The 13244-nt window shown below is 41.5% G+C and overlaps 1 protein-coding gene across 2 annotated transcripts; it reads left to right on the top strand.

Moving 5' to 3' along the window:
• Positions 1-2582: 2582 nt before the first annotated feature.
• LOC120553649 (serine/arginine repetitive matrix protein 1) lies at positions 2583-12393 on the top strand. Of its 2 annotated transcripts, none has more exons than XM_039792288.1 (4): positions 2583-2755; positions 5835-5967; positions 9203-9467; positions 10321-12393. In XM_039792288.1, the coding sequence occupies exons 2-4, from the start codon at positions 5869-5871 to the stop codon at positions 11835-11837; spliced, it is 1881 nt and encodes a 626-aa protein (XP_039648222.1). In that variant the 5' UTR covers positions 2583-2755; positions 5835-5868; the 3' UTR covers positions 11838-12393. The 2 variants fall into 2 exon arrangements, with proteins under 2 accessions (XP_039648222.1, XP_039648221.1); XM_039792287.1 differs by having other exon boundaries at positions 5800-5967.
• The last annotated feature ends 851 nt before the right edge of the window (positions 12394-13244 follow it).

Genomic DNA, 13244 nt, shown 5'->3' with positions numbered 1-13244 from the left:
TTACTCACAACATGCTAACCGGCAACATAGGATTCCATTCACTACGCTAAGCTAACTAGCAGTGGCGCTGCCGGTGTTGCACCGGACTAAAACGATGCATGCACAAAAAATGCGTGAGCCCACCTATCTACAGCTAGAGGAGACCGTGATAAGCCCTATTTCAACAAACGGTGGCATATCCCTTTAATGTGTTTCATTGGTAACTTATTATGTGCACTTGTGTCTCAGAGGCAACAGCTTTATCTCATTAGCTCAAGATAACTTACCTTAATTATCCAATTTTCTCAAGATATTGCATTGTGTTTCTGCGGTGGTACGCAATTATTATTAGTTTGGTTAAACCTGAGCTAATGGTTTAATATAAAAATGATTAAACCATTATCTTTTGACACTGTTACTGCCTCGGATGGGCAATAAAGTTTATTCTATTCTAAGTATTCAGATCCTGTATTAAAATGCAAAACCTCAATGTAAAAAACCCCCCTCTATTATAAGTATAATTCCTGCATTTTAGTGCGCAAGTATTATCAGCAAAATATACTTAAAGCTTTAGTGTGTAACTTTTTGATATTAATGAATGTCCGTTACATTCAAGCCGTTGCCAAATGAGTTGCTACAAAGCTAATTAAGACTATCAGCTCCACACAACTCTCTCTGGATTTCTCAGTATGACTATGTTCAGAAGATTGTGGCGTCTGGTGACTTTCCCACGCAGAAACTGTGAAGATCATGACCTCTTCTGAAGAGTCCATCATGTTTTTTTTTTTACAGTTTTTGCCTATTGCTTACACACTGAAATCAAAAGTATTACACAATTATCAAAACCTTACACTCAAGGAGCAAATCATTGGCCCGGATGTGCACCACTATAAGCACAATGTCAGCCTCACACTGTTGGCAAAATACTAAACACACTTGTATACATTAGACACAGAAGTATATAATGATGTCATTTCCTTGCAATTCCAAAGCACTGACTGTCAAATTACCTTTGAGTCACCTGTGGAACACAGCCATCAGGTACGCAAACACATGATTACTTTATTGTAGACACACCAATCAGGTTTAAGCACTATACAAATGCAGCAGGTAAGTCTAGTATTTTCTGTACTGTATTTTCAGATCTTTTTCTTTTTTTTTACTGTAATTATAACCTGTACTGGATACAGTATTTTATGTTTGTCTGTTGTTTGCTGAGCTAACAGTGTTATGCACACTACTGTAGTTAGCTGTATGAAAACTGGGACATGTTGTTGTTGGGATTTTCCATGTTGACATGTTGACTGATTTGGGTTTATGGAGAGAAATAAATTATATTTTCCTCAGTCTGCAGCATTGGTCTTGTGTAGTGTTTGGTGAACGTATTGCATATTTGCACTTTCTCTGTGTACTTCATTTACAGTACTCTAATCACTGAGAAGTATAATTGCTAAGCAACAGCAGTGTAACTGGTAACTGGTAGTAACTGGTTCAAACAGAATTAACTCATATGAAACGTGTGTGTTTCATATGGTAACAAATTATGGTTTTTATAAATTAGTGTATAGTTTTTGCCAGAGTGTTTAATTTTGCAAAAGGTCTGAGATTCAAAATAGTGCTTAAGCAATCGAGAAAAACTGTAATCCTCCATGTCCTCCTTGGCTACTAGCAACTGCGTGGATGGGATTGGGGGGGGAGGGGTCACGGAAGGCTTGTATCATGTGGACGCGCCGACAGATTTGTTGTCATTATTTTTGAATTACTCATGGGGGGCGGCAGAAATTACGCACTATAGCTTTAAAGTATTTAAAGCATAATTGCTGCTGTCAGTGTCATCATATGATACATTGTGTTATTATTATTACAGGTTAAAAGAGAGCTCATACGTAGATATGGAAAATAAATACCGTTAATGAAACTATCAACCATTATATTACAGCACGCCCTTAATTGCCTCCTCATTATGTTTGTCCATTATTGAATAAAAGTTCAGAAATGTGTCCGATTTCACCTGAAAGCACCGTCACAGGATTAAAAACACCTACAAGTTTCCAAGAAAAGTCAACATGATATTGTTTAATACTGCGATGTGAGACATCGTGATAATGACTGACCAATTTAGATTTAGATTCCAAAGCCCTTACGTTTTATTTATCCTGTCTATTTGCTGATCTGTTTTCCCTAAAATTTCAGTACATTTCAAACCCAAAATGTGGATGTTACACAAATAAAAGTGTTGACTCAGTGACAAGTAGTGTTTTGGCAAGATTTCTGGATGGAAAAAAAATATCTTCTGAGTCTTTCCAAAATCATAGACACATATATATATATATATATATATATATATATAATTTATATATCTATGCAAAAAAAAAAAGGCAATACACGAGAGAACTTAAATGTCCCACTGCTCCTGAACCCATCCTAGTGAAACTGAGGTAGGTGCGAGTAGGATAACTTTCCACTGTGTCACTACAGTCACCTCCTTAACACTTTGTTCACACACCTGAATGAAAACACACACAAACACACACACACCCTCCTGACGGCAGTGGGTGGAGTTTCCTCGCGGTATTTAAGTGCGTAATGTGCCGAGGTGGTGTCATTACGCACACGGAGCTCACCGAGCGCGCAACGCATCTGGACTTTTCTTTTTTTTTAAAGACAATTTCTTTTACAACAAAGTTTACGGAGATACATGTTGATGCTGTCTCTCTGAAGGAAGAAACCACTGTCCCGTCTGTTTTTAGGATGACCTGATCTGTGGAGTTGTTGGGTAAGTCACTGTCTATAAAAAAATGTATAGAGATTTCATTTTCACTCGCAATTTTTATCTAAATGTAAAGCGCATTATGGGGCTTACGCATTATGTGATAGTCCTGCAGATACTTCTAATAATGACATACTATTATAAAATACAATGTAATGTTGTAAAAATACAGCGCAACATATGAATGGGCTGTTAGTTTTTCTTTAAGAATGTATGACACAATGCATCTGTTTTTTATAGCAATATATAAAAAGTAGAAATATGTGCTGTATTCTTAAATACACTGCAGATATACAGAAACTAGTTTTGTCGACATTGAAGACCTGTAATAAATAGATTTCTGATCAATTTAGATTTAAATTAAGGTGTTAAATTATCCATTATTATCAAGAAAAAGTAAACAAAGATGCATGTCCTAAAAAATAGTTTTATGTCACTTTAACACAAGCGTGTCTTTTGCAGTTTTGAATGTCATATGCACATCTTTTTGTACAGCTAACAATTAATTTTTGAGGATTTGAAAGGAAGTTTGTTGGGTCAAAACACATAGCTTTGCTGGTGCTCCATTTTTGTTTGATGACCCATTAGAGAAATTAAAAAAATAACCCTAGAACTGGGTCACAATAACCATATATCAGGTTTGTTGAATGACTCAAAGAAAATCTAAAAATAACACAAACACTGGGACAAAAACTTAACTTTTTTTGACCCAACAGAAACATAAAGATGATGTAATTACTGGGTCAAAATCACTACATATTTGTCTGGGTGAATAGCCCAACAAACAAAAATAACACAAACACTGGGTCATAATAACCCATTGTCCAATATTTTACGGTGCTATATTGACCCGAAAACACTAAAACGTAACGTGTGTTTTATTGAACCTATGGTAGAAAGAATGAACAAATTACATAACTCTGTAAAAAAAAATACTGGCTTTTTGGGTTTAATTCATGACTCAACAGAAATATAAGGATGAGTTTACCCAAATGTGCCCAACCTTGTCTTATAAGCAAACATTCTGGTATTACCATTCAGCTGTGTGTCTTGTCAGGTGAGTTTTTTTTTTCCTTTTTGGCTTCAAACGGCAACAAGGAAGCTTTTTTTTTTTGTATTCTTCTTGTGAAGTTGTTTTTATCAGAGCAGCATCAGAGAGGAATGTGTTGGCGAAAAAAAAAAAGCTGACTGGTTTCGGCTTCATGGAGCCTGTTTCACAGCTACCTGTTCCAGGTGAACTGGTCCATCAGGTGTGTTTCTCTGCTGTGAGGCTGAGAGGTCGAGTTTAGAGCAGGGATGAAAAGTAACTGAGTACTTTATTGTGTTATATATCTTTTTGTTCACATTATAGGTTTGCAAAGTGAAAAAGCCCAAAGTCCCCCCCAAAGGGACTTACCATCTCCAACAGAAAACACTGTTCACCAACTGCTCCAAACAGCTCTATTGTAGTCCAGCCTTTACTTCAGAGACAGACGTGGTCACTTTGTAACACATGTTATAATGCTCACCTAGCTGCTAGCGTAGCACGCCCTCATACTCTGCTCCTGACTGGCTAGTAGTCCTTACCTAGGTAGTGTCAGGGCACGCCCTCATACTCTGCTCCTGACTGGCTAGTAGTCCTTACCTAGGTAGTGTCAGGGCACGCCCTCATACTCTGCTCCTGACTGGCTAGTAGTCCTTACCTAGGTACTGTCATGGCACGCCCTCATACTCTGCTTCTGACTGGCTAGTAGTCCTTACCTAGCTACTGTCATGGCACACCCTCATACTCTGCTCCTGACTGGCTAGTAGTCCTTACCTAGGTACTGTCAGGGCACGCCCTCATACTCTGCTTCTGACTGGCTAGTAGTCCTTACCTAGCTACTGTCATGGCACACCCTCATACTCTGCTCCTGACTGGCTAGTAGTCCTTACCTAGGTACTGTCAGGGCACGCCCTCATACTCTGCTTCTGACTGGCTAGTAGTCCTTACCTAGCTACTGTCAGGGCACGCCCTCATACTCTGCTTCTGACTGGCTAGTTGTCCTTACCTAGCTACTGTCAGGGCACGCCCTCATACTCTGCTTCTGACTGGCTAGTAGTCCTTACCTAGCTACTGTCATGGCACGCCCTCATACTCTGCTTCTGACTGGCTAGTAGTCCTTACCTAGGTACTGTCATGGCACGTCCTCATACTCTGCTTCTGACTGGCTAGTAGTCCTTACCTAGCTGCTAGCATGGCACGCCCTCATACTCTGCTCCTGACTGGCTAGTAGTCCTTACCTAGGTACTGCACACGTGCGACTCCCAACAAAGATGTAACAGCAGTGAGATGTCTCACTCTGTAGCTAAAACAGAGAGCTCAACACACAGGGTGAAAAGAGGAGCTGCAGCAATGTGCAGTACAACAACAGTAAACCTATTCTGATATAACCTCTAAATACAATCATGAACCTGAAAATGAGCATAATATGAGCACTTTAACTGACAGATATAGTTATACATTTTACACTTGATAAGCTTCTATAATAAAAAGTCTAGTTGGGCCTCCTTTGTTTGGTTTCAAAGTTAACAGTTCCACCAGAGACATTTCTCCTCTAAACATTTAACTGTTTCAACTCCAATATTTTACAATAAAACAAAGATTAGATGAAAATGAAAAAGGATTTGTGCATCAGAACTTTGTTTTTTTTCTTCCTCTTCTCTCCTATTAATCATCTCACGACCCCTCAGATTCATCTGGTGACCCTTTAAAGGGCCTGACCCCCTAGGTCGGGAACCACTGGCCTATAGTTAACTGTGTATAAAGTAGTTAAAAGTAGCTCCACCTCGAGCAGCAACAGGGGACCCAATCAGTACTTTTACTTTTGTACTTTAGTTGGAGTTTTAATGCAGGCATTTTGTTTGTAATGGAGTATTTTTGCAGTCTTATATTGGTACTTTTACTTAAGTAAAATGATCTGAATACTTCTTCTTTTCATTACGTTCTGACCTTGATTGAACCCTTCCCTCAGACGGTCTGTTGAAGGTGTCGCTTGACGTCTCGTCCCTCCCCCTCTCTGTGTCTCCAGACTCTCGTTGAAAAGAATATTTGATGATTCCTCAGAGCGAGAACACGGCACCCTCCATGAGATGTCCCGATGACTTCTGAGCCTCGCACCATGAACGTCCGTCTGCAGGCCCAACCTCAGCCTCACTACGGGGTCAACGGGGGTGCTGGCAGAAGCTCCAGGCCATCTGTGAGTATTTAAAAACCTAAATAGTGACATACTTGACCAGATTTGAGATCTTCTTGTACTATTTCTGTCATTTTGGAGTGCAAAACGTGTTCCATATACGTAGATCCTTGCAATTTGCATCACTTGAGCTCTGTAACAGCCTGATTCAAACATAAAAGTGTGACCTGGAACAACAGTAACATGCTTTTTTTTATATTTATATCAAAGCCACCTCCAAAAAATAATAAATAAAAAAACATGGAAAAAACATTAAAATATACATTTAAATGCTTTCCTTATTTAGTTAGATGAAAATCAATCGATGCAACTGTGTGTCTGTCTGCTAAATATAAAGCTACAGTCTGCAGCTGGTTAGCTTAGCTTAGAAACTGGCATAGGTGGAAGAAGTACTTAGATCAGGCAAGACTAGTGTAGAAATACTCTAAATCAGGGGGGTCAAACTCATTTTCCCAGAGGGCCACACTGGAAAAAGAGAATCACACCAAGGGCCAGACATGGAGAGATTATTTGTTTTTGTTCAGACTTTTTTGTGGCTTTCTCAGACATTTGTCACCTTTTTTGTAAATTTGTTGCTTTTTCCGACATTTTTGTTGACATGAAGCCCTACAAAAGTCATCAAAAGAGTTCCTTATCCATCGTAGAATTTAGTAAATCAAGCAAAACAATGATAAAACCTGTTCCACAGCCTGAATATTAATTTCTCAATTTCTGAGTCAGCAAATCTGCCAAATTCTGCTTTGAATGTCACGTAATTGCATTTTAAAAAAACACTTTCCTGTGTTTTTGGTTTGGCGCACAACTGGGTGGGCCAAAATTTATTGTGAACCCAAATTGATATATACGGGCCGGATCTAAATCTGCAAGGGGCCAGATTTGGCCCGCGGGCCTTGAGTTTGACACATGTGCTCTAAAGAAAGACTCATAAAGGATGCAAATAAAAGTACTTACAAAACTGCCAAAGTAGTCCTTCAACTCAATAATTTACTAATGGGCAGAAAGAACTGGCTGCAGGCTGTAGCTTCCTATTTAGCGTACAGTTCTGAGAGCGATATCAAACTTTTCATCTAAACATTGATTCCTTTAAGTTTCTTTGAGATCATTACCAACTAGAATAAATGAAGCTGATTTGTTGGCCATCGCTGGGGACACAGGTTTGTATTCTTACACCATCGTGTTCTGTGAACTGGAGAATAGAGTCCTCTTGTTCTATTGTCTCCCTAAACACAGTAAACACACTCAGTGTATCGAATGAACAGCTGATTATTCAAACTGTACTTCAGGCTCCGTGCTGTGTTTACACAATGCACCCAGTCATTTACAGACGCTGAGACATTACACCTGCTTAACAACCTTATCCCTTCGCATGCCTCGGGGATGACATTCATTATCAACGCACAACAAAACCGAACCGGTTGAGCTGCAGATTTCTAGGTCCTGAGCTGCTTCATGACAATAGACATTATTCACTCCAGCTGAAACCAGCAGATCTATCGTTATCTCATATTGGTTGCGGTTGGCTGTATGTGTAAAGCGAAAACAAGGCTCTCTGTAACCTTGTTGTGACACTTTTTCCTAACACTGATGTCAGCGACAAACCCTGTTTGTCATGTCACCTGGAGGTCATCACCTTGAAATAGCCCAAATTAGCAGCTTCCTTCGGTCTGGTGGCTGTGTAATTATAGTAAAACACGGCCTGAGATCAAAACACTACATTTAACTCTGCGTTGTCTATTTGTGTGAGAAATGCTTCTCAAATACTGTACTTTAAGACAAAAAGAATTATTTTACCTTGTCCCTAAATTTGTAAACTCACTGAACTAGTACTGAAGAGTTAGCAGGGTTTTCCCTACCATTATAAGGCTTTAGGCGCAGCAGCACCTAATCCGAATGAATGTAAATCAATGTGAGCATCGAAACTAACTAAATGATTTTTCTCAGATCTAATATTCGTAGTTGGTCCCCAGTAGACTTCTTTAGAAAGTTTTGTCTTTAAGCTTTTTAAATTGTATTTATATATTACCTGCTCTAGCTTTTCCAATGTTTTAGACACCGATATGGTACTAAAAATGGTCCAAAATTATGTGAAATTGCATATTTCTTTTAACTGCAAAACGTACAATTTTCTTGAGGGAGGACCCCTAAACTCCCCGCCAAATACGTGCACATAAGTCTTCCACAAACCAAGGAAAAAACACTGTCGGTTCAGTCTGCCTATTAGTATGTTAATGAGTTCTAAGGAATAGTTTTGGGAAGTACTGAGATTATTTCATTTAACTGCTGTTGCCAATGTCAACAATAAACTTATACTTAAAAATCTATTATTTGAACAGATTTTATAGCAAATACTTGCTCACTTAAGTTTACCTTGTAATGTAGTACTTTTTCTTTGTGGATCTACTTTTAAAATAACTTCTTTCACCACTACTTATTTTTAGGTTTATTACACATTGTTACGGGGGATTATTCCCTACAGCCATGTGGTATGGTTTAAATATGTGGACTTGATCTTTATCAGGACTGGAAAAAAAAACTCAAAGGGAAGCAGCAAAATCAATAGTGTTGTTATTGGATAGCCCATTATGTTATGCCCCCCCCCGCCATGTGTGAAGCTGGACAGGTAGAGTAGATGTGGAGGTGGAGCAGAGAGAGGGAGAGGCAAGAAGAGAGGGGCAGTTTCAGTTTAATTTAGAGTCGGAAAGACGTTTGGAGGGTTGGGATGCGGGAACAAACACCCCTGTGTTCCGTCTGTACACATGACTACTGTATGAGAAAGTCAGAGTGGATGGTGTGCAACATGGGCGTTACTGATGAAGAGAAGGGTCAAGTTAAATTCGTGCAACACAAATAAAGGAATCTGGTTTAAAAATAAAATCAGGTTATACAACTCTTCTCCAGTACACCCTGCCTTATTCACTTATTCAGCATTTTCAGGTATCTTTTCTTTATCATCTTAGTGTCTGAGGTTACGTACAGTCCACCCTTTCATACTTAAAATGCCCAGTTAGAAAACCAACTCCCTTCATTAAATCTCGACCTCTTTCTGTAAATATAAAGAGTAAGTATTGTTATTTCGTTAAAAAAACAGTAACATGGTAAAAGGTAACATGACTGATCGATATATTAAGGAACTGGAAACAACCTCAGACCCTGACGAAGCCAAGATAGTGAAAAACCTTGAAAAATAATGAGATCACACCATGTCAACTAGTTTCCTACTGTCCCATGGTCTCGACAGAGAGATGATGCATTGCAGTTCCTGAGCAAGGAGGAGAAGGAGTGCATCCAGTTCTTCGAGAACACCATTGACTCGTTGGAGGACAGTCTCGAGGAAAACGACCGGAGACCCGGGCAAGTCAAGACCCCTGCAAGCAGCGGCCCTGTTGTGTTTTCCCTCTTGGCCAGACCTCTCAGTCCCAAAGACCAGGATATTATATACCTGGTCAGCCCAGAACCTGACTTGGGGCAAAACAAAGGGCCGATCTTCAATCACACCAACCCAGGTAGCGTACAGCAGTTTGTTTTTGTATGAAGGGTGGTAGCCAGGATTCTGGAAATACTTAGATCTACGAATCAAAGAACTCCCGAGTCCTCCTCACACTAGTCTCGCATTGCCAGACCTATCTCCACAGCACTGTGGAGTAAGGTCTGGCTAGACCACAGATACATTCTGGGATAGGGGGAAAAAAACGCTATGGGTTGTTTGCATTTCTTTAAACCAATCACAATCGTCTTGGGCAGCGCTAAGCTCCAGACGCAGCGACGGTGGCTCTGCAGAATAGTCTCGGGAAGGAACTTGTTTTGGTGGAACATTTGCACCCCGCAGAAATGAACTGTTTACATCAAACAGTAACGTGAGCTATTGAAATTAGCTGGATACAAGGTTGAACGTAATTTGCTCTTACCAGTGTATCGCCGGGTGTACTTCGTTTAAATCATTCCCTGAAAGCACCAAGCAGGCCTGCCTTGTTGCACCATCCATATCTTCTTGAAAACTTGCCATTTTCAGCGTGTAGCCTGCTAGCTTAAAGTTAGTTGTTACTTCCCGAAGCAAAGGGATTTTGAGAACAGCAACACACAGAGAGCAGAAGCCGAGGGACATCCGCTGCGCCAGGCAATTATCTTGATAATATACTTCCGTTGATCCAGACTATCCTCACACTGGTCAGCAATACAATTCTGATCTAGAGATACAGAATCCTTTATTTATGTATTGACCTATAGTCAGTTAATATATTGAGTCTAAAATTTACTGGACTCACCACTGTACATGTCATTAACAGTAACTAAAGTCCTGGAATGAACTGAGGCTTGAAGTCTTTCCCAGATTTTCACTTTGCAATTTGTTCCTCCCAGATTTTCAGAGTATGATGCAGAACCCTGAAAGTCACTTCGAGACAAGGCCAGGGCGAGATCAGGTGGACAGCTTGCCTTCAGAGTACAACCCTCCCCTGCCGAGCGGCAGCTATGGGTCGACAGACAGCCACTACTCCTACCACCCTCCAGGCTGTATCCCCACCCCGGTTCTGATTGCCCAGCAGATAGCAGAGAACCAGGCAGGTGGAACCTCCAACTTCCATCCCTCCAAATTAATCCGCCGTAGCAGCCAGGAGTCCGACAAGCCACTTAGCTGTAGTGGCGATTTAAAACATGGTCCTGCTACCTCTGCTAAGCCCCGCTTTCCTGCTAACATCAGCGTGATCCATGGCAACAAGGAGCACCAGAACCAGCCGCTGGCTAATATGAACCTCAATGACAGACGGGCGCAGATGCTGGCAAACCTAACAGGAACGTCAAACCCTCTGCTGCAGGAGGATCCTCAGCCGGCCGTGAAACAGGAGGCTCGAACACAGGAGGCTCGAAATACTCCCACTCGCAGCATTTCCTTCAAGGACCCCTCACCGGATAAATCCAGGATGGAGGCCCTGTCTAAGCTGGGCCTGAGCAGGAACCAAGCCACGTCCGGGGGTATGTCGCCCGTCGCCGTCCCTGACAGCACCTCTCCGGATCCTCCTGCAGGCGCAGAAACCAGTGTCCAACCTTTGGAGGCCAATGTTCGTCCAACAACAGAAACCAACAGCAAATTGCCAAAAGCCAATGTTATGACAGCAACTCAGAGCCAGATTCATGTCAACAGCAAACAAGAGATTCTGCGGACAGAGTCCCTCAGGAGGTATGAAGAAAGAAACCACCAACCGAGCCCCTCGCCTCCAGCAGTCACACAGAGCAGCTACCATCCACCTCCTGTGAACAGAAAGGCATCCTTACCCCCTCCGCCTGAGGTCACCTCGCTGGAATCAAACAGCTACGGAGGGAAATCTATTATGGTTAACCCTTCTGTTTCTCACAGAAACGAACCGGTAACTTTGTCAACCAACCACGAACCAAAAATCCTCCCACCTGCGCAGGCTAAACCCAGCGAGTTCAACAACTACGGAGGAAAGACCAAAGTCATGACCCCTGCTCCTGCAGCCGTGACCAGGAGCGACCTTCCCGACATCCTCAGCTCCCATATCAACAAGAGTCAAACCTTGCCCGCCAAATCAGAGCCACTGCCCACCGAGCTTAACAGTTACGGAGGAAAGAGCCGAACCTTCAACCCCTCCACCGGGTTAAATCGCCCTTCAGACAGCCCAGGAAAAAGTTTTAAAGCTCCAGCTCCAACCCCGGCTCCAAGACCTCCTCGACAGTCATACCACGGCGCTGTTTCTACCCAGAAACCAGCACTGCGAGCCTCATCACCTGAACCGCGGCGGAGATCGGGCTCCATGTTTCGTCCCCAAGGCATCACTGTGCAGTTTTCTGGACGGGGGGCGACGGACGAATCGCGCAGGGATGCGCTGAGGAAACTGGGGCTGCTGAAAGACTCTTGATAAACTCTGAAAAAAAGAATTCTTCAGTCTTCACCTGTCGCCGTCGAGACTGAATCTCTGGCGTGTACCTGCGGGTGGAGGTGAAATGCTGGAGTGCGAGGTGTGGTTGGAGAGAGACCTACTTTTACAGAGGAATGGAGCCAGATCCTTTTGAGAGACCTGCACAGCCAGTTCTCACTTCCTGGCCATAAAAAAACTGACAAACAAGTGTGACACGGTGCAGCTTCTGCAAACTCGACACTGTGTAAATGACAAAAGTCTTGACAAACGTCTTTACGTTGCCTCTGTTCCAAGACATTGTATACCTGTGCACAAGACAAGGAGAAGCATCCTCTTCTTGTGGGAATCAAATGACATTTGGTCTCCCGTCTCACCTTTGTTTGCCACATAAGAGGCTGATTGTGAATAGAATTTTTTAAACAGGGTCCTATTTCTTAAACACCTGGAAAAAGGCTGGAGATATTCTATATTTTTGTTATCGTCAACATACCCCATGTAAAAAACCAATGTGGCACTCAGCCCCCACTCGATTGGTTCCTAGTAAAGACGTTCATCTTAAAAAAAACACTCAAATATATTCTTTCATTTTAAAAAGCCTAAGTTATTTCCTAAAAAGGCTGGGCACTGTATGTTTTAGCAAACATTACTAAAACAGGAGGAAACGGTGTATTTGTGGGGACTATTTTCAGCGGTGGATTAATACCCATTTGATACTTTAAAGTGTTTCCAGCAGCCGAAAGACGTATGAGTCAAAATAAACTACAAAAGAGGGCAGCTGTATCTACGCTGCAGAACCTCCATGGCCCCCAATAGCCCCACGTACATTATGTGTCATTTTTATCAATAGCACATTTGTTTGGTTGAATACTAAAGCACAATATAAATTGAAATGATAACGGCCCTAAGGCTAAGGTGGCTCCTTCCTTAATTTTTATTTAATTTTAATACCATTATTTCAGTTTTTAAATGAATGCGTGCCACTAACTACCTGACAGGGGGGACTTGGGGCATATTAGTCATCGAGAATAGGATTATGTCTGGGGAAATGTACGTTAATATATGGTTGTGTGTAGTCGGCACACATGGATCCAAAGAGAGTAGGGGGAAGCAGAGGATCAGTGGGGGCCCTCAGCTCAGTTTTGCCCCAGGGCCCCTGAGCAGCTTGACCTGGTACTGGTGAAAATGTGTTTTAGCTGCAAGAAGATACTTATAACCACAAACTACAGGATGTTAGCAGCTAATTATGCACAAGAGTAGTTAGGTTAGGTATTTAAAAGACAATAAATGGTAAATTATTTGAGCTGCAAATTGTATTTAAAATACAAAATACAATAGTGTTTGAAAATACTCAAAAGACCTCCCAAGACTGTTTGTTTCTGTATACAGTTTAAGTTATATTATTTGTTT

This window comes from Perca fluviatilis, chromosome 23, assembly GCF_010015445.1.
Source record: "Perca fluviatilis chromosome 23, GENO_Pfluv_1.0, whole genome shotgun sequence".
Classification (NCBI taxonomy): Eukaryota; Metazoa; Chordata; class Actinopteri; order Perciformes; family Percidae; genus Perca; species Perca fluviatilis.
This window is presented reverse-complemented; position numbering and strand designations above follow the sequence as displayed.

Bases quoted from the DNA above. Each gene is read 5' to 3' on its own strand.
- LOC120553649 (XM_039792288.1), top strand. From the start codon at position 5,869: ATGACTTCTGAGCCTCGCACCATGAACGTCCGTCTGCAGGCCCAACCT. The intron at 5,968-9,202 runs GTGAGTATTTAA...TGGTCTCGACAG, and splicing joins GCAGAAGCTCCAGGCCATCT to AGAGATGATGCATTGCAGTT. The intron at 9,468-10,320 runs GTAGCGTACAGC...TGTTCCTCCCAG, and splicing joins CTTCAATCACACCAACCCAG to ATTTTCAGAGTATGATGCAG.